Raw genomic sequence first — 25,196 nt, forward strand, 5'->3', positions numbered from 1 at the left:
GACTTATGATTGTGAGGAACTATTCTATTGTGATAATATGGGGAAATCAGTGTGGGGAGGAATGGATTTGGTGAGGGGGTAAGGGAAATTCCAGAACCTATGGAACTGTATCATAAAATAATAATAATAATAATTAATTTTTAAGAATGGATATAAGGGCCCAGCACGGTTGCGTAGTGACTAAAGTCCATGCTTTGCATGTGCCAGGATCCATTACAGCCACTGGTTCTAACCCTGGCAGCCGTGTTCCCCATCCAGCTTCCTGCCCGTGGTCTGGGAAAGCATGTGGGAGATGCAGAGAAGGCTCCTGGCTTCAGATCGGCTCAGTTCTGACCGTTGAGAACACTTGGGGAGTAAATCAGTGGATGGAAGATCTTCCTCTCTGTCTCTCAGCCGTTTGAATTTTATACTTTGAAAAATACCAGGGGCTAACACGATGGCTCAACTGGCTAATTTTCCATCTTCTAAGCTCTGGCGTCCCCTATGGGCATTGTTTCAGGTACCCACTGCTCCATTTCTCATTCAGCTCTCTGCTTTGGGCTGGAAAGCAATGGAGGACGGCCCAAAGCCTGGAAATTTTGTACCAACAAGGGAGACCTGCAAGAAGCTACTGGGTCCTGGCTTCAGATTGACTCAGCTCCGGCCACTTGCGGAGTGAATCAGAGGATGGAAGATATTTTTCTCTCTGTTATTCCTTCTCTCTGAAAAGAACCTCTGCCTTCCAATAAAAAAGTCTTTAAAGAAAAGAAAAATGCCCATTCATGTCCTTTGCTCATTTATTATTATTTTATGTTTGGTTGTTTTAGAGTTTCTTGAGCTCTTTGTAAATTCTGGATGTGTATTCTTTATTAACTGCAGAGCTTGCCGTTTCCCATTCTGTCAGATACCTCTATATTGTTTTCTTTGCAGTGCAAAAGCTTTTTAGCTTGATGTAATCTATTTTTGCTTTTTACTGCCTGTGTTTCTAGAATCTTTTCGAAGTGTGTGCCTCCTTTTGATTTCCTTCCCTAATAAGTTGATGGAATCGGATCTTAGATTTAGATCATGGATCATTTTGAGTTGATTTTTTGTGTAAGGAATAATGTTTCATACCTCAGCACGTGATGTGATTTCCAAGCACTATTTATTGAAGAGAGTTTTCTTTCTCCAGGGCTTGATTTTAACTTCCTTTTCAAAGATCAGTTGGTTGTAGATGTGTGGACTCATTTTTGGAGTTCTATATTGCATCACTGGTCTAAATGCTTGTCTCTGTGGCAGGACCAGGTTGCTTGATTATAAATTCCCTGTAATATTGTGAAATTTGTTACTTGTGATGCCTCCAGCATTGATTTTGTTGTTTAAGATGGCTCTTTAGCTGTAGTTTCCTGCGCTTCCAAATGAATTTTATCGTGTTTTTTTTTCTTAATCTGAGAATGTTGTTGATATTTTGATGGACATCACATTGAATCTGTAAATTGCTTTGGGCAATATAGATATTTTGATGACATTAGTTCTTCTGATCCATGAACATGGAAGATTTTTCTGTTTTTTTGGTGTGTGTCTTCTATTTTTTCCCTTAATGTTATATTATTTTTAATGTAGAGCTTATTTACATCATTTGTTAAATGTTTAGAGATTTTGGTTGTGTTGCGACTATTGTGAATGGTACTGAGCTCACAAATTCTTGCTCTCCCAGGGCTGTATTGTCAAGGCTATTGACCTTAATACGTTCACTTTCTGTCCTGCAACTTTACCAAACTATCTTACACAGTCCAATAGTCTCTGGGTGGTATCTTTTGGTTTCCCTATACGAAGGATCATGTCATCTGCAGACAAGCGTAATTTGACTTCCTCCTTTTGAATTTGTGATCCCTTTTTCTTGCCTAATGGTTCTGACTAAATATTGGGCAACTAAATCGAATAGTAGGAATGAGGGTCGACAGCCTTGTGAGCTTCGGAATCTCAGTAGAAATGGTTTCTGTCATGCATTCAGTATGATGCTGGCTGCGGGTTTGTCATGCATTGCACTGATTTGAGGAATGTTCCTTCTATGCTAAGTGTAGGAGGAATTTAAGCATCGCCCATCACCAGCCCTAGCTATTAAATGGTACTGCTGTTCCCTTGATTGCAAAGCTGCCAGAAGAAGGCAGCCTTGAGCAGTGTTCTAACCTGTGAGCTGTGCTGCGTGGATTCAGATCCCTCGAACTGTCACCCGAACATTCCTCTGCTGTCCATGGTGGCTCCTCTTAAGCAGCGGATGACGGTACAGAATAGAGTTGTTGCTCATATGCGCAGGCGAGGATCTCAGGACCCCTGTGGATACTAAACCCTGTGGATGCTCAAGTCACTGATAAAACGATGCTGTGCTTGTTCATTCGCAGATACTATGTACCTCCTCATGCATCCTGAAACTATCCCTAGATTATTCACAAGGAATGCAACAATGTTAATGCTAATCATTTTGATGTTGTATTGTTTAGGGAAAATGAGGAGGAAAAAAAAAGAGGCTGTCCCTGTTGAGCAGACTCAAATTTAAGAACATGTTTTCTATCTACCGTTGGTTGAATTAATGGATATGGAACCCATGGGTACAGACGGCCAATTTTATTTTCCCTACAGGCATTTGAAAGCATAAATAACATGTGATTTGTAACACTACAAATGGGTCTAAGTTGCTGGTGTTAGTATCATGTTCACTGTAACAGCTCAATTTAGCAAGTTTTTGTGTCATTTGTTATTTTTTGTTGTTGTTGTTTTTGAGATAACCCAAAATTGGGATGAATTCAGTAACAATGGGCTCCAGGTTAAAAGCTCTATACAAGGTTTATCTTCTTCTCTGTGTTCCTGCCCTAGGGACTAGTTAGAATTGTAACCGGTGTATATTTTTTTGTTAATCATTGAGTAAATCATAAGTAGAAAGACCTGCAAATGTGTTCCATAACCTGAGATTCAGTGTCTCTATCACCCACAGCATACAAAAGGAATTTCTAATCCTCTTGACAATTCCATAGTCTTCAAAGTGTACACTTATCACAATTGGACAGCTCATGCCAGATCAAAGAAGTAACTGTGTTTGGAGAATTTCAGTAATTTTAGCAAAGGTAGATGCCTGGAGACCAAAGACACATCTAACCCTAAATCCCAAGACCTCAATGCATAGACCATTCCTGCTACCAAAAGTACCTCCACCTCTGACCCCAAAACTTAGTTCATGTGGCTCTGTTGCAGTCCAAAAGAGAGCTTAGTCCCATATTAGCGTATCCTTAAACAGCATCTCACATTCTGTGTGTTCTCCATATTGCCATTGATTTGTTCGATGACAGAGTAGCTTCCCTTCCTGGCTTCCTGTAGAGGAAACGGACAGAAAGTTCCGAGGCTGGTCGTCATTGCTCCTGCCAACGTGAACAGTCACGCTGCATCCTTGAGAGATGGGGCTGATCTCCTTCTTACTGTTCCGTCCCCCTCAGTGCCTTTCAGATTTCCTCTGGAGTACACATACTAGACAAGAGATTCTCTAACTTAAACCTGAAAATCTTTACCAAAGAGAAGCAGTCAAATTTATTATTATTTTTTTATTAAAGCCCAAATAGGATAAGTGTCTATGAATAACAGAAACAAAATATAGCTCGATCTAAAACATGACACAAGGTATTCTGTGGTTTAAGACATTCAGAATGGAATCTGAAAGGACACATCTTTGCATGCCAGCTGAAGGTCAACATAATTTAATTCATAAAATAAAGATAGGAAGCACACTCATAAATTTCCCAGAAGGTATGTTGTAAAAATACAGTACAAAATAAATATGAGCAGTTTAGTAATTCCCAGAACCCTGTGCAACATATGGTCTCAAAACAGACAGGGAAGTGTTTAAAGGCAGAAGACTGCGGTCCCACACGGTAGCTAAAACAGACACATTGCTTTCACCATGTTCATCAGGCTCTGCAATGCCACTGGTAGAAAAGGCAATCCTTCCATCACCTTAAATAAAAGGAAGGGAAACCATTAAAGTGGGCCAAATGAACCAGCAAAGCAACTTGCATAACGTAAGATAATTTGAAAAATGAAAGTGCAATATTGTTAGGGATTATAAACTAAAGACATCCTCGGTATCCCTCCAGTTGAAAAGGGACCAACGTATGTTTATTTATGTCAAACACATTACAATGTGTAGCTAATTCTTGCCTTGACTTTATTCAAGGGAGAAGAGCTGTGCATGTGTTTGTTGAAATGTTGTTCATCCTGTTGACTGAGAAAGACTCACACCATTGCTGTTTGTTTCTTTGCACAGATTCCCTTCATTTATTACAATTGTTTTCTAGAGAAAGAATCCAAAGATGCAATAGGTGATTACACTTCATTTCTTTGTATTTTTGTTCAAGAAAATGTATTTGGAACCAAAAAAAGAAAAAAAGTAGAGCTGTAGCCACTTCTGCTACAAGCTATTTATTTTGGAGGAAAATGTGAAAGGAAAGAAAATACTTAAAGTAATAAGAACACACTTGCTGCCTTTTAGAGATGAGAGTAAGTTGTCTTGGATTATAGTACAAACTTGAGTTAGTTTGCAACGGATCTTTGTGCCGGTTGAGGATTATGGCATGAACCTTTCTCTCTGAGGCAAAGAACTGCTGATTTTAAGCTGAATTTGAAAACATGTATGTTTCATTTCAACTCTGACTTCTCCCCATAGATTTCTGTTCTGCAAGTTGAACATTACAGGAAATTAGTATTAATCCAGTATTTTTCATATGAGAGCAAGAACCAGATAAAACTAATGTCTCCTTAGTATCGTTAATTTATTAACCAGATATGTAAATGTGTGATTGGCAGGATACGGGATTGGTTAAATTGTTGCTGTTGATATGCTGCACTCGTTGTTGTTACCCATCCAATCTTAACGTATCAACCTTGACTTACTAATACAAGACATGTCTATTACTAACTAAAGTTGATTAGCAAAAGTACAGGTGGACTGTTGACAAAGGCAAGGGAAACTCAATTAAGTAGCAAAGACAGAGCTACTAACGGATCATTAGACCAAAAGGTTTTTGTAAAATTTAAAAACTCTTGCATTACCTAAGCCATCAATTTCGAGGGCCCCAAGGATGAGATATGGATTGAATAAGATCAATATATTTTTTTTCTTGCTTTCACTTCTACCTGTTCCTTATTGGTAGGTGTGAAATGTGTGGAAGTCATTCTGAGTTAGGGACAGTCATATATTTCTGGCGGTGTGAATCTGTACTTGACCACAAGTGATTCTTTGCACTGACAGAAGTGTACAGTAAAGAAGAAGCAGTTCCTAGGAAAGCAACAAGTATAAAACAGTGTGGATGTGTTAAATAATTCAGTTGGCCAACACAGCAGATGCTTACAATGAAAGAAAAGACATAGTGTTTGAAGAGATGCCTGCTTTCCCACATTTATTGCTGCACTCTTCACCTTAACCAAGATGCAGAACCCATCTAACTAGTGAATGAATAAAAGAAAAATGTGTAATGATTTCACAATGGAACGTTCTTCTCCCTCACAAAACAAGGGAATTCTGTAATTCATGATGAGTAAACTGGAGGATGTTATGCTAAGTGAAATACATACAGACACAGAAAGACAAATGCTGCATGATCTCAGGGATGGATAGAGTGTACAAATTTCAAACTCTTTGAAACAGAATAGGATCACGATTTGCAAAGGATGTGGATAGGTGTCTGAAGTGAAGAGATACTGATAAAAACATACAGAATTCAAGTTAGAAGGAATGTGTTTTGTGAAGAAGAATATTAGATATTTTAAATGGTTTGTTTATGAACTTGAAAGACAAAGAGGCATAGAGAGTTCTCATCCTTGGATGCATTCCACAAGTATTCCCAACAGCAAGGGCTAGGCGGGGCTGAAGCCAGGACCCAGGACTCTATCCAGGACTCTAACGAAGGCGACAGGATCCAATTTCTTGAACTATTCCAGAAAGTTGGATTCAGGACCCAGGCCTAGGAACCAAACTCAGCTTCTCTATCCTCTGATGTGGGACAGGGTGTATATTTTTTTAAATACATTTTATTTTTTATGGTTGATCAGGGTGGCAAAATTGGGTGAATTCGTTGCTTCCAGTTTTGCTGTTTCTTCTTGTTTCTGGTGGAAGGGGAGAGACAAAGAGGGAAATCACTCATGGCTTGTCACACATCCCAGTACCCAGGGATGAGGAACCGCCACCTCATGTCAACCCAGAGTCTCCATGTGTACATATTCCGGGGGTTCTATCCGAGTGGTTTGGATAGTTCTGAAATGCTGCCAATTTCACCGATCCCAGGATGATGTCATCCTCCCAATATCCATATTGACTCCATTCACCGAGATTTTTTGCTGTCATTGTTTGGGGCAGTTATCCAGTTAGTTCTGTTCTTCTGCTACAGCACCAAATGAGCTGCAATATTCTGCTTTTACAACAGGGCCTGTGTCCACTGCTCCATCTTCTTCATTAAGTAGAACATGTTCTTGCAGGCAAGTGGGACAGGCTGTCTTTACTGGTGTCTTAAACACCAAACCCCAAGAGTGTTTTTGAGTTCTATTGCACCATACCATGACCACAGTTAATAATAATGTATTGTAAACTGTATAGTGTAACATGATATAGGTTTTATCACTTTATTTGAAAGACACAGACAGATAGACCTTCCATCCTCTAGTTGACTGCTGTTAACTGCTGAGGGTAGGTAAGACAGACGCTAGGAAGCCCGAACCTAGTTAGGTCTGCCATGTGAGTAGCAGGAACTGAAGTATTTCCACCGTCATCTGCTGTATCTCTGGATGCGCAACAGCAGGAAACTCAAATAGAAGTGGAGCTGGCCCAACATGAGATGCAAGAGTTTTACAAGGCAGATTAGCTATGACACCAGCTGTTTTTTTTTTTTTAAAGATTTTATTATTATTGGAAAGCCGGATATACAGAGAGGAGAGACAGAGAGGAAGATCTTCCATCCGATGATTCACTCCCCAAGTGAGCTGCAACGGGCCGGTGTGCGCCAATCCGATGCCGGGACCAGGAACCTCTTCCGGGTCTCCCACGCGGGTGCAGGGTCCCAAAGCTTTGGGCCGTCCTCGACTGCTTTCCCAGGCCACAAGCAGGGAGCTGAATGAGAAGTGGAGCTGCCGGGATTAGAACCGGCGCCCATATGGGATCCTGGGGCTTTCAAGGCGAGGACTTTTTAGCCGCTAGGCCACGCCACCGGGCCCCACCAGCTGTTTTTTTATTTAAGAGTAGGCTTTAAACATTCTCACTGCAAAGTAAGATGTGAACTAGTGGATCCGTTATTCATTTAAAATTTTTTGAAACATGAGATTGAGTTCATCATTTCACATGGTGTATATCAAAATGTTACATTGCACCCTGTAAGCACATAAAAATTACACATTTAGGAAAAAAAACTTACAAAAGCTTGTTTTAAAAGAGCCAAACCCTACACACATGAGACTTTTAACTGAAATCGGAATTCTAGTAGTAGCTACACTTATTTAGATCTATTTCTAACATCACAGAGCTTTTTAAAATGGTTACATGGCTAAAACTAGTCAAAAAAAAAAAAAAAAAACCTGTCGCGTTGTTTTCAGGCTGTGACAGACACTTCCCCAGACATATAGCAGGTGCAGTTTTCATGGGACATTTCTGTCCTGTAGCTGATTTGGAGGAAGCCTGGGAAGGCAATGGAGGCAGAGAAACAGTGGGTGTGTTGTTTAGCGTAGCACTCAGGGAAGCTCAGGGTGCTATTTCTGCAACTTTGTTTTCTGCTGCTTTTCTCCAAGCCTGCCAAGGCTTGTCACTGATGTGGACCTGAAGCTGCCATGAAATCTCTGCCTATCCTGCAGGGCCTACAGAAACAGAAACTTCCAGCGCGCTGCTGATTTCAAGCATGGGGACTGTTTTGGGGTCTTAATTTCTTTGGGCATTGTTTTTTGTCCTCATGTTTATTTCAGATATTCAGCCATAACTGCACTATTCTTCCTTAAAGAAATACCGAAAGAGCCACAATTTCCCCTGAAAGCCAAGTGACTTTGTCCTAGTTTAAGGTGGGTTTTGATCATGAAGCCATTGCCTTTTATTGTAACCTGTCATTCAGTGAAGTTAGATCACAAAAGGTATGAGCTATTGAAATGGTGCTAAATCCAGTTGATGGAGGGTTTGATGTTCTGATCATCAGTAGTAGGACATTGAGTGTAGGAGAGACAGAGAGCAAACCAGACAGCCTCAACTGCTCCAGCTTCCGAAGGAGTCATCCGTCGTCCTGGCAGGAAGACCCCTGTGATTTTACAGGGTGACTTCATCCTCTGTTAGTGACATCATTCCACTTGACCAGGGAAACAGGGCTTTTTTTATACTGCTTTTAAAGATCACCAGTGGAGTAAGACACAATAACCCCCCCACACACACACACAGTATTCCTTTCCCTAAAAGCAGACAAGACATGATGGGGACTGAAAGTCACAGTGATCCCACTCCTTTGGTCCCCAGCCTTCTGTCTTTGTTCTTTTATTGCCCGTTTCCCCGTCTACAGGGTTCTCTGGTGTCACCTGCAACCCCATGAAGGCCCTCTGTGGAATTTGCTTCTGAGAGCGCATGTGAGCATCCTAACCCAGAGCACCACTGTTGGACTCATTAAAGGGGGGCTTCCTCCAGTCAGCTCTTACTAAACATCGTTTCCGTTTTTGCAAAGGCAGTGTAAATTTTGCATATCATCTTAATAGCAGGGCAGGTCAATCAAATTATAATTGTCTCCAATTAGCACTCCCATGAGCCGTAAGATGCTTTTTTTTTTTTTTTACCCATTTCTGGAGACTGCACTCACAAAAATGCTATTTGCTGTCACAGAAGTCATTAAAAAACAAAAAGAGTCCACTCTTCAGTGTGCGTGTTGGGAAGGATGTAGGTCCAGCAGCAGTGCTCTAATGTGGATTTAAGATGTGCACGCCAAGTACACATTGCATTCAGCATGGCAGTGTGCAAAATGTGCTGTCACAAAACCCTTTCTTGGAGCTGCACAAGCGGGCTGTGGCGATGGGACTTGCAGCTGTCTGCGTCATCTTGGTTTTCAGCTAATCTCAAGATTGCTTTCTGGCATTTTCAGACACTCTGAGCTCTTTTGAAAAGGTACTTTTTATAATAGAAAGGAGGAAGCAGAGGGGGAAAATGCATTTGTGATGCCTACTATGCATTCGGTGCCAGTAATGCCATTTCCTGGGTCCTGTCCCTGCACCAGAAAGTTTAGGTATCAGCTAGAGGGTGGATGTTAACTATAAGTTGGGTCTGTGATAGGAGGAAATTGTCAGATATGTCTAAGACACCACAGTAACTTTATCCAGATAGTATTAGGTCTCATTTTCTTCTGTGCAAATTCAGCCTCTTAAGTTAGCAGTGGTATGATGCTTTACTACCTTGCAGGTAGAAATATGTCATTAAGTGCCTTGCAGTGTTTATCCCCGTTTTACCATGGCTGGACACCTTGGTTCTGGTTTTCTTTGGTTTTCATATTTATTTTTTATTTGAGAGGGAGAGAAAGAAAATAACAAATGAACCTACTTGGTTTTGGTCAAAGGCTTGCAAAAGCCTTTGATTGAAGCCATGATCTGTGAACTCAACCTCATTGGAGTCAGGGAGCAAACTACTGAATCCAGCAGGTGCTGCCTCTGCTCTCAGGATACAGATTAGCAGGAAGCTGGATCCTAATTTGAGCCAAACTCAAGGACTGTGATACGGGATGCAGGCATCCCCAGTCACATCCTCACCACTGAATGGATGGTTACTGCTTTCTAGCCTGGTAGGAGAAAGCTTTCTGACACCTGTTCCAGGTTGGCGTTCTCCGTAGACTGGTCCATGAGGTCTGGAGTCCCTGAGCTCTTGTGTTGTGCTTTCTCCTCTCCTGGGGTATCAGATGTCCTGCCTCCCACAGGAAGCTTCTCACAGCTCTCCCTCACCCTCCGAGCCTTTGATTCGCCACACCTTTGTTTCTCTTTTTCTTGTTTTCGATCAAACTTCAATGACCACGTCTGAGCTATTTATACTTCCTAGCAGGAATCGCCAAGAAGTGGTACAGTTTCTGGATATGCTGTGTCACCCTCACTTTTGGCTCGTGGAAGAACAGTGGTTTTTTTTTTTTTTCCCCTTGGGTACCACCATCCTCTTTCTAATGCTTGCTCTGTAAGATATTGCCTCCCTCGTCTTTATTTTTGAGGCTTCTGCTGGAGGATTTTCCTCTCTTTCCTGGCACTATGGCTGCTGCTGCTGCTGCTGCTGCTACTGATGGTGATGACGATAATGGTGAGGTGCCTGCATGAGACTCTTCCATCCTTTTCATAGCAGAAACGCAGGGAATCCTCTCACCAGGATATTGTGATTTTTTTTTCTTGTATCCTTTGTCTTATGAATTGCTTGCCTTTTCACCTCTCCCCCAGCCTTCCCTCCTTGTTACCCGCAGTTCTTAAGTTAGGAGATATGAGTTGGGTTCATATATAATGATGCTCAGGCAGGATGGTGGACGTTTAGCCTACGGTTAAGATGCTCACATCTGTATCAGAGCAGTCTGGTTTGATGCCGAGCTCCAGCTCCTGACTCCGACGTCCTGCTAGTCTAGCCTCGGGAGGCAGTATTCAATTTAGGATACCACTTGGAATGCCCGTATCCCATGTCAGGATATATGGATATGATTCCTGGATCCACTTTCCATTGACAGTTGGTTTTGGTCTAAATGCTTAGGTCGCTGCCAACGACATGAAAGGCACTGAGTTTCTGATTCCTGGTTTTGGCTTGTCCGAACCCTGGGTATTACAAGTATTCAGGGAACGAACCAGTGGGTGAAAGAACTCTTTATCCAGTTCCATGTCTTTCAAGTAATGTGAAAAAAAGTTTTGAAGTCATATAAATATTTTCAGCTTTATGGATGATGCAATCTGTCCTAAGACTTCAAATCTACTCCCGTTGCATGAAAACAGCCAGTGGCACTAGTCACTAAATGGATGACTATGCTGATTATGTTTCAAAGCAGTTCATGAGAGAGTCAAGAAGCTGTGCCTGACCTCCTAGCAATAACTTCTAACCTGTGTCCTGGAGTCAGTTCTCAAGTATGAAGCAGAAAGGAAGTCACATTTTTCAGTTTGTTTTTTTTCCTCGCTCCCGTTATTTTTTTTCCTCCTTATTTTAGGACCATATAGCACTAGCCTGGAGGAAGATCTGAATCCAAAATTCTAAGCGTTGTTTCTATAAAACACTATCGTAAAGCCGACCGTGTAAGTGGAGCCATTGTAAGTTGGGCCACCGCGGCATACATGATAATGCTCTTCCGCAAAGTAACAACCAACCCAACAGCTTTTAGAAACAACACATTGTTATCAGTGCCCTCGCACTACTCACACTACAGACTCCTCCAGCCTGCCCATGGCCTATTGGCACTCAAGTTCTCTTCGATTGCTGCATGGGTAATGGGTTCCAGGCCTCCTTCCCATGAGGTATCAACCACAAGCACCGAGACATCATTTACTACCTCATTGGTGAGTCAGGGATCTAAAGCCTGAATAACCTCAAACAGGTTTTCACATCCTTTTTTTTTTTTTAAGATTTGTTTATTTATTTATTTTTATTGGAACATCAAAGAGAGGGGCAGACCAAGAGGGAGATCTTCCATCCGATGATTCATTCCCCAAGCAGCCTCAACGGCCAGAACTGCGCCGATCCGAAGCCTAGGAGCTAGGAGCCTCTTCCAAGTCTCCCATGTGGGTGCAGGGTCCTTTGGGACTGTCCATTCATCTACTGCACCGGGCCCCTTACACCCTTTTAAAATAGGTCTTATTTTAAAGTAGGTCAACCTTTGCGATTGGTACCACACAACATGGCCCAAGTTCCTTTTACAATTTTGCCTAACTGCAATTTGCTTGGCAGAATTACTTCTACAAAGTGCCTCTATGAAGGATTAAATCACCTTCATAATAGAATTTTATAATGGGACTAGAAATAAACCCTTAAATGTCAGTAGTATGTGTATTAATGTATCTCTGGGTAAACACTAGAGTGACATATTTCCTGTTAAATTGACAGGTCTTATACTTACGGGACCAGGGAAGGGAGGTGTCTGGCAGAGTGATTCATCACAGACTACTTTTTAGAAAGCTGAGCTTCAGCACTTCATTTTCTTAATTTATGGCTTTGAATGGTAAAACCTCTTGGCTCTCTAATAAACACCATTTCAGATTCCTAATATTCATGGGGCATTGTTAATAGAATGCTCACTGGCCCGGTCATTTTGATATAATGTGCATGTGATTTATACAAGAGATTGTGAAAGGTTTGTAAAGTTTTGCTCGTCTGAGTATATAAAATTATCATTTTTATTATAGTTTTCCGTTGTTTATCATGGTACATAAAAAGATGTTGAAAAATCACAAATACGGATTTACATATATTTTACTCAGCAGTATACAATTAACATATTTTAGAAATGGAGATTTTTGGGATAAGTAAACTCTATGCAATGGTTTTTACTTTACTCAGAATATTAAAAAAGCACATGATTTTCAAATGTTTTAAATCAAAGCAATAGTGTTTATATTCTAACACAGTCATATAGGTAATAAATGAGAAATTGGCACAGTTCTTCTCTTAGATATCAAGTTATATTTCATTTCACCAAACACAAACTTTTTAAACAAAAGTAGTTGTACGGATTCTGCATATGGCTCATAGCAGCGTGCGTCATATTCATTTCAAATTTGATTCCTTTCCACGAGTCTTTAAGGCTTTGAATTTTTGTGAAAAATAATCACCGCTAATTCATTTATTTCCAAGTTACCCTTTGACGTCCCTTTTGGGATAACTTCATCCTATTATATTGATCATATAATCATGTTATATAAAATCTGATTCTGCTTTTGACATTCCAAGTATGGGTTTTCTCTAACTTTTGTCTTTTATCCTTTGTTTCACTTTGGAAATTCTATCTAAAGCTCTTAGTAGTTTACCTGGCAAATAATAAACAGTGGATTATCTTTAGCGTCTATTGTCATTTGTGTTCATTTCCTCTTTGCTTCTGTAATGAATCATCAGAACCACAGTGGCTGAGAACAGCATGTAGCTGTTGTCTTATATTTATCAAGATTTTGGAAGTTCAAATCTAGTGGTGGCAATGCTGTATTCCTTCTAAAGATTTTAGGATGCATCTTCATGCTGGCCTCGTGTAGCTTCTAGACCCTCTCCACATTCCTCCACTGTGGGCCACCATCAGGCAAGAGCACCAATCAGATCTCTGCACGCATTGTCACATCTCCCATTTTTCTCTGGCTGGCCGTGGTGAGCTTTGCTTCACAGCCCTGTCTCTGTGTACTGTCTCTAGTACTTCCCCACAGTTGCTGTCACAAGTTACTTCAAAACTCCAAATTGCACACACGCATTGCCTTGCAGTCCTGAAATCCAACTTGTAAACCCAGTTTCACTTGGCCAAAAATCAAGATATGGTCGGGACTGGGTTCATTCTGGAAGTTCAAAAAGAGAATCCTGCCCCAGGTGGTGAGAAGGAGTTAACACTCCATTGAATTCAGCCCAAGGGAGTGTGGCCTTGGCATCCAGGCTCTTTGCAGGCAGATAGCCTTGCGTTCTGTGCGATGGGTTTCCTTGATGGGAGAGTTCAGTGGACCCCGTCATGTCTACTATCGCCCACGCTTTCGTATGTTGATGTCCACTTCTTGCTAACTTTCAGAGTAACTTTAAAATGATAAAATGTTTGGTTCATTCCTTTACCTCTCTAATAATCAACCAGTGTCCCAAAGCATTTGGCCACTGAAGTATTGTTATATTTGAAGCATGAATATCAAGGACGTTAATTTTAGGATTTAAATAAATACTACGGGGGTGAGCATCGTGGCAGAACAGTTAATCCATCACTTGTTGAACCTGCATTCCTTATTGGAGAGTCTGGTTTTGGGTCCTGCCACTTCTGCCGACCTACATTCCTGCCAGTGCACACCTGTGGGGCAGCAGGTCCCTGCCACGCACACTCTTTGTCATTGTGCCTTTAAATAAAATACTAAATTAATCATGGAAAAGAAATGCTAGAAATGAAGTCATACAGCCTATATTGTTTCGTGTTGAATATTTTATCTTTTATTTATTTGAAAGGCGTAGAGAAAAGACAGGGAGAGGGAGAGAGAGAGAGAGATGACTTCTATCTACTAATTCACCCCCCATAATTCCTGTAATAACTGGGGCAGAAACTCGTACAATGTTTCCCAAATGGATAGCTGCTACTCAGCCGCATGTGCTAGCACCCGCTTCCTCCCAGGGTCTGCTTTAGCAGGAAACTGGAGCCAAGAGCAGAGCTGGAACTCAAGTGTCCCAAGCAACATATCATGCACTACCTGTCATGTTGTCACCAACACCTGTCACCTTGAATGTGTTTTAATTGAAATTGCAGTAGTGGTACCGATTTCAAATTTTTCCTTGGTGTTAGCTCCACACATTGGTTACTGTGCAATAGGCTTTTTTGTGACATGACCGGATTATAAGTTTTCTGACTGAAACTAAATAGTTTCCTCAGCCATTCTCATGGAACTGTACATTTGATTGACTTCTTACTTCTGTTTCCCAACTAAGATGCTGTTAAACTGGGGAGGAGTAGAAGTTTTAATCTGGTGAATAAAAGAAAGAAGGAGTGGGGTATCATGGTGGCATAGCAGGGTAAGACTCCATCCGTGGTGCCAGCATCTTATATGGCCATAGGTTCAAGTCCCAGCTGCTCCACTTTCAATCCAGCTCCCTGCTAGTGGCCTGGGAAAGCAGCAGAGGATAGCACAAGTCCTTGGGCCCCTGAATCCACATGGAAAAACCTGGAAGAAGCTCAGAGCGGTCAGCTTCAGACCAGCCCAGTTCTGGCCTTTCAAGCAATTTGGAGATTTGAACCAGCAGATGGAAAATCACTGTCTCTCCCCCTACTCTCTGTAATTCTCACTTTGAAGTAAAATACACAAATCTTTTTTAGAAAAGAAAAAAAATCAAAAATAAAAGGAGAGGGACAACCATGTCCACAGCATATGCGGAATACTATGGAAAGCAGAGTAAGACTTTTTCAAAGCAAATTGAGGTTTAGTGGTTGGGAAGGTTGGGATAGGATGGGGGTACTTAAAGCACCACGATGATCCCATGGGTTGTTGCTGTAACAGCTGCCAGTTTGAACAATTCAGCCTACCTTCTCAACATTACTTTCCTCTGTAGTTTATTTGGTAGTATTCCAAGAGAATAGCCTCGTTAGGATGTGCAGAGAACTTCTGGTAGAGTGAACGTGTGTCACATTGCTCCTCACACAACTTCAGCTGTCAGTAGCTAGGATATAACTGCTTGAAATCGTATCAGAGACTCTCTGCCTAAAGGTATCACCACGTCCAGGCCCAAAGCCAATGTTTCGGGAGGTGCGTGTAATTTGTGGGCAGTGTGCTAATTTGGGGAAGCACCAAGCATTGCATTTGTGTGGGCAGGGAGAATCTCGCACGTTTCATGTCCATGGAGTAACTGGCAAGCTCTCTCTCAGGCTGGCCACTCCTGAAGTGCTTCTGTTGCTTGTCCAAGAATTTCACTGCCCTTTACACCTGCCTTTCAATGATGGAAGAATGATACCTTCGTTTCTGAAACAGGTGGCAACTCTCACCCAGCCCTTACAACACGATTTCTGTGGTGCTTACCTATTGCTTTGAACACTACTTCTCCACCAGACAGAAAGATCCTTTATCATTGAACTTTAAATGTATTTTAACGTACTCATAAAATGTATTCCAATTTCATACCTTTATCGAAAATTCTTTGGCAAAATGTTACGGTAATAAACCACTACAATAAGATTAATGCAGTTGTACATGGGGGAAAAAAAGAAAGAGCCAAGGAAATAAAGAAGCTAATAAGCCAACCAAGTAATGTGCTTAAATACCAGCTTGGCTCTGAACAGCCTTGGCATCTGCAATGTGGTGGTATTTTGTCCTTTAGCCCACATGACGTCAGAGAGGAAGAGAAGTGGTTCCTTCGGAGAAGGCTGATTTCCCAGAAAACTTTCCATAGAGGAATCCAGAGTATAATTCTATCTTTAGTTAACGTAGCACATGTTTATTAAGGACCTATGAAGTGTCTTTGGATGTTTCATTCTGCTAATTTGGGGCGAGAGTGGAGCAGATGGAATCAAAATTAACAACGCTTATTTTTCAAGTGGTAGGAAGACAGATCAGTAAATAGCTGCTTCCATCACGGGTGATGAGTGCTTTGATGGGAATGAGCCTGAAATGGTGCCCTATGGGAGCACAGGCCCAGGCAGTGACCATTAGGATAACATCTGGAGGGGAGACAATTCCTGATGTTGGGCCTGAAGCTTCAGCTGCATTTGAAAATTAGGGCAGCAGGATGGGGTTTGGTGTTGGAAACACAGTAAACAAAGGCAGAGAAACTGAGGGCTTTGCCGGCCCAGGGGTGAGTGGCACCTGCGAGAACGAACCCAGAGGTAAGAGTGTGTCTCTTGGATAATAGGGCTGTGGGCCAGTGTCCCTCATGATGGGGATCGCATCGTGATTTCGCATCGTTCCTGAGAAGGTGCGGAAAGTTAGATGTCAGGTGTTGACGTGATTAATTTGGTAACTGAAAGGTCACAGAATGTGCGGTGTGGGAATGCAGATGAGAAAGGGAGGAAACAAAACTGGAGCTAGAGAGGCCTCCAGGGCACAGGTGGAGTGGGGATATTGATGGCAGTGATAATGATGCTGCTGTAAGAATACAGATCACCAAGGTCCTCACCGACCCAAAGAGTAGACACAGAACCAGCTCCCACGGCCATCTCTCCTCCCGACCTGCAGTGTGAGCGCTCAACATTAGTACTTCAGTGTAAGCATACTTTTGTCTCTAGCACTTCCGTTGTATTGTGGGTAAGTTTCTCTAATAACAGAATCTCTTTCCTTCCTCTAACACTGTAGACCTCTCATATGCTTGGATCTTCAATGAATATCCCTCGTTTGTTGAAGAAGATAACCGGAGGTTTGTGTCTCAAGAAACTGGACACCTGTACATAGCGAAGGTGGAGCCATCTGACGTGGGGAACTACACGTGTGTGGTGACAAGCACAGTGACAAATGCCCGAGTACTCGGCTCACCAACTCCGTTGGTGCTGCGGTCTGATGGTATGGAATGCCTCAAAGTGTAGTCCTGGATGACACGGGTCTGGTGGCTACATGCAAAACCAATGGGAAAATGTGAGCAGTGTGTCCTAAAGAACTGTCATATTCTGTTTTATTCGACATAAAGATTTGTGACCACAGTGATGAAACCGATTCCCTAAGCTGCAAGTCTTTTTATGCGATGCTCACTCGGTTTCATGGTTTTGGGGACCAATGTCCGGTGGAAATGAAGAGCACCTTGCTCAGAAGGTGTTACGAATTTCCAGCGAGTGACAGAAGAGGATTAAGCCAAGCATGAGATTTTCTGGGGTTGGAGCTCAGCTTGCATTTTTATCAAGTCACCTGTTCTGGCTTTTGCCAGCGTGAGTTTCAAAAAGCTCTGGGTATTTTGTTATAGAGCTAAAAATCATCACTAAAAAATCATTACAGGAGAAAAAAAAGATCTGTTTCGTCAACAGCTTCTTGGCTATCGAAGAGAAGTCAGTGACTTGCAGAGCCACGTGATTCGTAAGCTTAGGAGATGACCCATTTCACAAAACCGTATCTGAAAGAAAATAATGCTGTAACCATGAAGTATCACAGCACATCTTTACAGTCAGTTGTAATTGAATTTGACCTTTCCCATTTATGAAGTCACCATTTCTCCACTCCAGGGAGCCGTTGAACAGATATAAGATTGGTATCTATGCTACCAGGGTACCATTAGGTAAATTCCCTGCCATAATTTTTGTTGTTTTTGGAAATTTCAAGAAGCTGTAACGCACTGTATATTTCAGTTTGACTAGAACTGTTTCAACTGGATAGGAAATTTCCTTAGCCTCTTGTTTTACATAATGTGAAAGACAGTTGTTTTCGTTGAACTGCCCTGTGCGGTGTAATTTAGGAATCAGATCACCTAAGACCTTAAGCATGCCTGGATATTAACTGTTTGACCCAGATGAACACAGGTGAGCAAGGTGAACCCCTGGGGGAAGATGCTTCACGATGGGGCCAAGACCAGTTCTCTTTCAGAAAAACAATGCAATTACAAAGAAATATTGATGCTCTTAACTTTGTGTTGTGATTTACAGGTGTGATGGGTGAATATGAACCCAAAATAGAAGTTCAGTTTCCAGAAACTCTTCCAGTGGCTAAAGGTTCAACTGTGAAATTGGAGTGTTTTGCCCTTGGAAAGTGAGTTTCATGGTATTTACTGCTATGTGCTAAGGTATTAGGTTGCTGTAAGAGATAACGGTGATTTTTGACGGACTCTTTGGCTTTCCTTATTGTATCAAATGTATTTTCACTTGAAGGCCAAAAAAAAAAAAAATCCAGTACAGGGAAAATACACATAGAAAATTTGGTTTGAACTTTTAAAATCAGCTTGGAGAAAATGACAAGGCTTGGCTCATTCCAGAAACTAAACTGATATAATTTTTGCTTTCGGGCTTTTTTTAAAGAATATTGCTTTGTTGTTCTTTTTCACTTCTATTCTCATACAGTGAGCTGGCAACAGACTTTGTTTTTAGAGCATGAATTGACACAAGAGCATGCATGGTTTCTTTTTCTTCAGATAGCAACTGAAGGAGTTGGATGTGGTGTTCTGGAACCTGTGTCTTTTAGTGTATGTCAATCAAAGTTTTGCTTTTGGCAAATTGAAAATGCTGCCAGAAGACAGCCCATAAGCTTGATGTTTTTTCCTCTTAGTCCTGTTCCTCAGATTGCCTGGAGAAGAAGTGATGGGTTACCTTTTCCCAACAAAATTAATTTGAAAAAGTTCAGTGCTGTGCTCGAAATCCCCAACTTCCAGCAGGAAGACACAGGCTCCTACGAATGCATTGCTGAGAATTCCAGAGGAAAAAATGTTGCCAGAGGGCGTCTCACTTACTATGGTGAGCATCTACAGGGGACAAGTGGCTTCGGGACTGTGGCTCTTGTATGTGAAACGCTGCTGTTGTTGTCGCAGAGTGTTGGAAATTAGCACACACCACCGTGTTCAACCGCTCGCTTCTGCTTTTCCTTAAATGTGGGAAACTGTATCAAGAGAATAATAAAACAAGGTCATGAAGTGAAGACATAATGCGTTCTTTTGTATTTTGAAATGATCGCTGTGGCAATGAAATGGTCCCTATTTTTCCCCAAGAATGAACCTTCATACCTTAGGCATGCTCTAAAGAAAAATCTTTTGTGTCATCCTCTTCTGTAGAAGAGGAGGTATTAGATCTTTCTTAAACACGTTTACCAACCAGAGAAAATGCTACTGGGAAATGCTACAACCACTGCATAAGAAAAAAACACATCAACTCGGGATCTTGTTGAGTTCTTTGGCGTTATTCTATCCCTTCCATTAACCTACCTGTATTCCACTGGCTCCATTAATTTGTTATTACATTTGTTTGATGGAATACTCAGTTTGGACAAAGAAAGAATAATAATGTTACCTGTGTGCAGAATCTATTTGTAGAAGCATTAGATTTTTTTCCCTAAAATCTGTTTTAGTATTCTTGTTTAAAAAAAAGTGTGCAAGGTTTTTGATGAAAACATGATTTAGAAAGAATAAATACACCTGTAAAAATACGAAATCACAAACTAAATGGCTGGGTGTTTGTAATTCAGTTTGTAGAAACATAAAACTAGTGGGAACTCACCATTTTTGAGAAAGGCAAATTGCAATATAATTTATTTATTTGAAATAAACATTATTTTAAGCTGGAGATGAAAAAAGTTTGCTATGCGGACTTGTATAGTCTGCGTGAATGTTACAGGAGGGAAAACATCTACAAAGACAGGTCATAAAAATTACAGGACTTATTTCCGGCCCTCCTCAGAAAAATTTGAAGTCCTTAGGTATATTATTTTCTGACAAGGTTGACACTTGTTATTTTATGACAAGGTCTTAGGTTCTGCCAGGAACAAAATGGAAGCATGGTTTCTATACATGAGTCATTCAGTCTGTGGTTCTTCCCTCTTGGTAGCTAATTAGTTGAGATTATTCAGCACAGAAGTACTCAGGCATCAAAGGTTCCTTTTGGTTGCTCTTTTTCTCCTGTTTCTTTTCCTGTAACACAGTTCCCTTGGCACAGGAATTCCCCCTCCGCCTTCTGCATCCGCTCATCGGTCTTCCTCCCCCCATAGTATGACAATAGCACAGTCCTTCAGCAGCACTCACAGGTCCAACATTCTGCTATTCAAGTGTATCAGGGCATGGTAGGTATAGCCAAGGCTAGAAAATCCAGTATTTTCAAGGTATATTGAACACTTTCATTGGGAGTTCTTTTATTCATCTTTTATTCATCTGCAATGCATATTCACTTCCTGTTATGCTAGTTTCCATCATACAGTTAGCCTATGAAAATGTGTATGTATACATATTTACCTATATATATTTTTTTTCTTGTATTTTGAGTTAAGGTTGCCTTATATTAGAGAGGATGTATGATATTTGTCCTTTGTGGAAGTAAAATGGACATGGGATGGGGTGGCTATAAGTCTCCCTCAAAGCAAGTAACCATTTTTTTTACCCTGGTTTAGTTGGTGTTGTCTGAACAATACCAGGATAAGATGATACTAACCATGATAGGGAAAAGCAGGAAATTGCAAATGTCTTCATGTTTCTATTCATCAGCAATCCTGACCCAATAATAAACAGCTGTATGCCTCGTATGATGACAGATATGAAGGTAAAAAACTGACATCCACATGTGTCTTCAGCCCTGACAATTTTTCTGATCTTTTTCTTCTTTGTCAATCTTTCTCCTTTTTTTTCTGTGTCTTAATTTCCTTTATGTTCACAAAATGGCTGCCACCCTTGACCAGCAAACTAATCATTCATCTTTTCCCCAAATATCCAAGACTTCCCTCCTCAAATTCTGCATGTTCCTTGCAGATAAACTATTGCCAAGAAGAAATTAGATGATGTAAAAGTCTCCCTTTGGGATAGAAACTACAGCCAGGTTTCCATGGAGTTAACTCATGGATAGTATGAGGTGATGGAAAAGAAGAAAACAGAATGAGCACGTGGAATTATTTTAGGACTAGAAATGAGAGGAAATGAATACCCAGTAGATATCCTGTAGCATCCGTCATACGTAGCCAGGGAGGTAGAGTATGGCTTTAGTCCATTATGTAGGTAAAACGATATGTTTCGGAGAAATAAATTAGAAGTTAATGACATGAAGAATTTCATGCAAGTTGCCCTACAGTTCCAAATCAAGAAGACTGTATTTGATAAATGTCACGCAGGTCTGTTTGTCTGCTGCACTACTTCAATTAAAGAGCAAGCTGATGGAATACTTGGATATCCTGTGGTAGAATACAAGGGGAAATCACAATTGATGTGCCAGTTGAAGCCTATGGGTTGCCTTAGTGCTGCAAATTACTCTCCCATTTAGAGGAAAAGAATATTAGTGTGGGCAGCTGATGGACATGGTTGCCAGAAACTCAGGTCTCCATCACAGGCTCCTGTGTGAATCTGTTTGCAACCTTCTGTCTCATATTGTTAATTTCTGAAAGAATAAAGTGTGCTTTAATATAAAGTGGAGACAAGTGATTTGTAACTGAGCTACTCTTCATACTGGGCAAGTAGTTTATATGTTTAAAGAAAAAAAAACGCAACATGTAGACCTGTGCATTTTCTGTCAAAGCTAAATAGCTATAGTTTCATTTCAATTTCATTTACAAAGAAACAATTTTATGAGCTAGAAATGGAAAGACGAATCGTCCCATGGTTGCAATTAAATAGAAATAGATAAACTGTTTCTCCATACGGAGGATGCAAATGTGGCTCACACAGCACACATCCCATGCATAATGCAATGTGAAGTCAGTAAGACATCTCACCTCCCAGTTTTGGATCTGAAACACAAGCTGAGACTTGGCTGAGTGTACTGTGTATACTGAGTGACTTTCATTCTTAGTGTTAATGTTTCTTTCATCTGTAAAAAGTTTTCCAACTATCTTCTGAAACGTGTGGAAAATGATTAATCTTCTTGATCCAACTGATTTACATGCATAATTTAAAGTTGCATCCATTGCTTATTTTTTATGGTGTTCAAATGGAACCGATGTATCCATCCTTTCCTGCTTTAATTTTCGTTCAGTCAGAGGTTCCTATGATACACAGTGGTTTGCTTCTCATTGAGAGTAGTTTCTGATTTAAAGGAAATATTTTTTCCCATCGACTAGAAGTTCATTTCTGTTCTAGGGATCTTACTTCTTAGTTCATAATTGAGAAAAGTATTTGCTGTCTTCACTTATTGTCATGAATTGTGATTTCCTGATTGACAAATGAGCTAGGAAAAGAAAGACCCGTTGTATGTGCATGTATTGCTATCTATTAATAGACACCTGAAGAATATAATGCAGTGTTTGGAATTTTAAACACAGAGCAAACATAGCTGGTTTGGCTTAACAAATGATGAAATTGCAGCATTCATCCTCAACAAGACAAGTGCTATAGATATCCACTCGCTGTAGTTAAGACTGAGTGAATTCAGGCGAGACAGTGCTTGGGGCACTCACACCCCACTGCAGGGTCACTCGTTGGAGTCCCAGTTCTTCTGCTTCTGATCCAGCTTCCTGGGGCTGTGCACTCTTTAGGGGGTGGGGGCAGAGGATGACAGCTCAGGCTCGTGGGCCCCTGCTGGGTTGACGTCTCCGTTTGGATCTCACTGGAGCCATTTCATGCATTTGGAAGGTGAACCAGTGTATGGAAGATCTCTCTCTCTCTCTCTCTCTCTCTATCTGTCTATCTTACTTGTTTCAAATAAAAATAAAACAAATCATTATTTAGTTAAAAATATATAGTTCTAGCATTACACAGTCTTATGTCCATTTACAGTTACTGGATAATGGATTTGTTCTTTATGAACTGAGTGATTTGAATTCTCTTTCTTTTCTGTATTGCAGCAAAGCCTCATTGGGTTCAACTCATCAGGGATGTAGAAATAGCTGTTGAGGACAGCCTTCACTGGGAATGCCGGGCGAGTGGTAAGCCCAAGCCTTCCTACCGATGGCTGAAAAATGGAGAGCCTCTGGTGCTGGAGGTAAGGAAGAGTTTCAGGGAACCCCCAGCTCTACTCCATGTTTGGTGAGGACTATCTTCATTGTTTGAGTCTACCTTCTCTCATTCTGCATCCAAGGAGCTAGGGAACCAACTGTAAAATCAAGCACCCAGTGGGCCAGTGGGGTGATCTTGTCAATACTGCAGTTCTTTGACGAAGGTGATTTTACATGCTTGGTCCATAAAATAACATGCTGTGTTTCAGGCATTTAAATTAGAGAAAGACTTGCTCCATTCAAATGCAGAATATAATTTTCTTTTCCTGTACACAAGTTAGTGTGACCTCTAAAGAATAAATACATTTATTCTTTGGTTGTTTTGTTGTAGGAGTCCTTGTTCTCCCAACCGCTCTGCTTCTTAAGCCTTGTAATTTTTGCCATTTTTCTGTGTGCTCAATCAGTTATATTCATTTAAATTTCTATACATATAATGTTTCATACCTCCTATAAGTCTCAGTGAGTGTATGGTTCCCCAAATCCTTTTTAATGCACAGAATTAATTTTATATATTCTTAATTTTCATGATTTTTTTAATGGTGAAAGCCTTCACAATATATGGGATGGAAATTAACTTCGTGGTACATTTTTAAAAACCTGACACCTTCCATCTTTTTCCTCCGCCTTGTTATTTATTTTACTAATGTGCTCTTGAGCTGAATGACTTTTATTCATATTTCCAGTATGGAGCTGTTATGCTAAATCAGTCTTTCACATTTCAAAGAAGGGAAAGGTTAAATTTCAGGTCAGGTGGCCTCAACTACCCTGAGCAGAATGCAGGAGGTTTGTGTCTGATTGAAATGATAGGCAGTGGTGTTCATTTTCTCTCTCAAATGGTTTATTTGTTTATATGCAAGCCATTTTTGTTATCATCTAGGAAAGAATACAGATAGAAAATGGTGCCCTTACCATATCAAACCTGAACGTGACAGATTCTGGCATGTTCCAGTGCATAGCAGAAAACAAGCATGGTCTTGTCTATTCCAGTGCTGAACTCAAGGTTGTCGGTAAGGCTGATTTTCTCTCTTTGTGTCCGAATTTTTGTCTTAAAATCTCCTTTGTTGCCGCAAGCAAAAGTATTTACTTGTAATACTAGATTCTTACATCTAAGACTATCTGCACTGTTATAACATGATTATACAAGTTCTCTAATCGGGGCATACATTTTAATGATTCCCAAGGATAAAAACACTTATGTGACCAAAATCAAGGGCGACAAGTTGAAGTCAGCCAGCAACAGAAAAAAGATGTTGGACTAAGATTTCCATGTCCAACACCAATGCTATGCAACAAACCGTGACTTTTGGTAGAATAAGTGGCTTTGGTGTTCTTTGTGGCCAGTTCATAAAAGTAAACTCCAGATTTTGAATCAATCATATTTGATTGGAAGGGAGTTATCTTTGCTTTTAGTGACCCTGTGGGAAAGTCAAGCGGTGTGCATACTCAAGCCTTCATGAAGCAAGTTCTTCTACTTGAAACTATGGAAAGATTTTCTATTTTTTGCACTGTCAGTGTAGAAGAAGTGAGACATGTGATATCCCATTTTGTACAGTTGGACATTGCAAATGATTGAATGCTTAACCAAAATGGCATAACCTAGCAAAGCTTTATATTTATTCTGAAAGCATGTACTTGTCATGGCTCAATGCCAGGCACCATACAAGTCTTATGCCCTTGGGGTCAACAGAGAGACCGACCCCCATGCCTGTCTTCATGGAACTCCCTTCTGAAAATATACCACATGATATGTTTTCTTTTCACATCATAAACTCACCACTGAGAAATTTTAAATCTCAGCAGTAAATACTGAGAGTGCCTAAGTAAATAATTGTTGGTAGATTTCAGAACTTGTCAGAAAACAGGAGAGCAAATTAGTTTTTTAGCCTTGAAATTCTGTGTGTGGTATGCAGTGAGTCAAATAAAGCAAGCACTGACACCTTACATAGCAAGTGAACTTTAAAAATGGTCATCAAGCCAACCTTTGAATTTATGAAAGTTTAAAAAAA

At 40.7% G+C, this 25,196-nt stretch overlaps 1 protein-coding gene across 1 annotated transcript in view; it reads left to right on the forward strand.

Annotated features, from left to right (window-relative positions):
- Positions 1-25,196, forward strand: part of CNTN3 (contactin 3) — a 283,223-nt gene that overhangs the window by 165,796 nt on the left and 92,231 nt on the right. The window contains exons 5-9 of the mRNA XM_004581629.3: positions 16,954-17,157; positions 18,225-18,327; positions 18,841-19,025; positions 23,041-23,177; positions 24,068-24,197. Of these exons, the coding sequence (XP_004581686.2) occupies positions 16,954-17,157; positions 18,225-18,327; positions 18,841-19,025; positions 23,041-23,177; positions 24,068-24,197 (759 nt within the window). The remainder of the gene's footprint in view (positions 1-16,953; positions 17,158-18,224; positions 18,328-18,840; positions 19,026-23,040; positions 23,178-24,067; positions 24,198-25,196) is intronic.

Source organism: Ochotona princeps, chromosome 21 (genome assembly GCF_030435755.1).
Source record: "Ochotona princeps isolate mOchPri1 chromosome 21, mOchPri1.hap1, whole genome shotgun sequence".
In the NCBI taxonomy this organism is placed as follows: Eukaryota; Metazoa; Chordata; class Mammalia; order Lagomorpha; family Ochotonidae; genus Ochotona; species Ochotona princeps.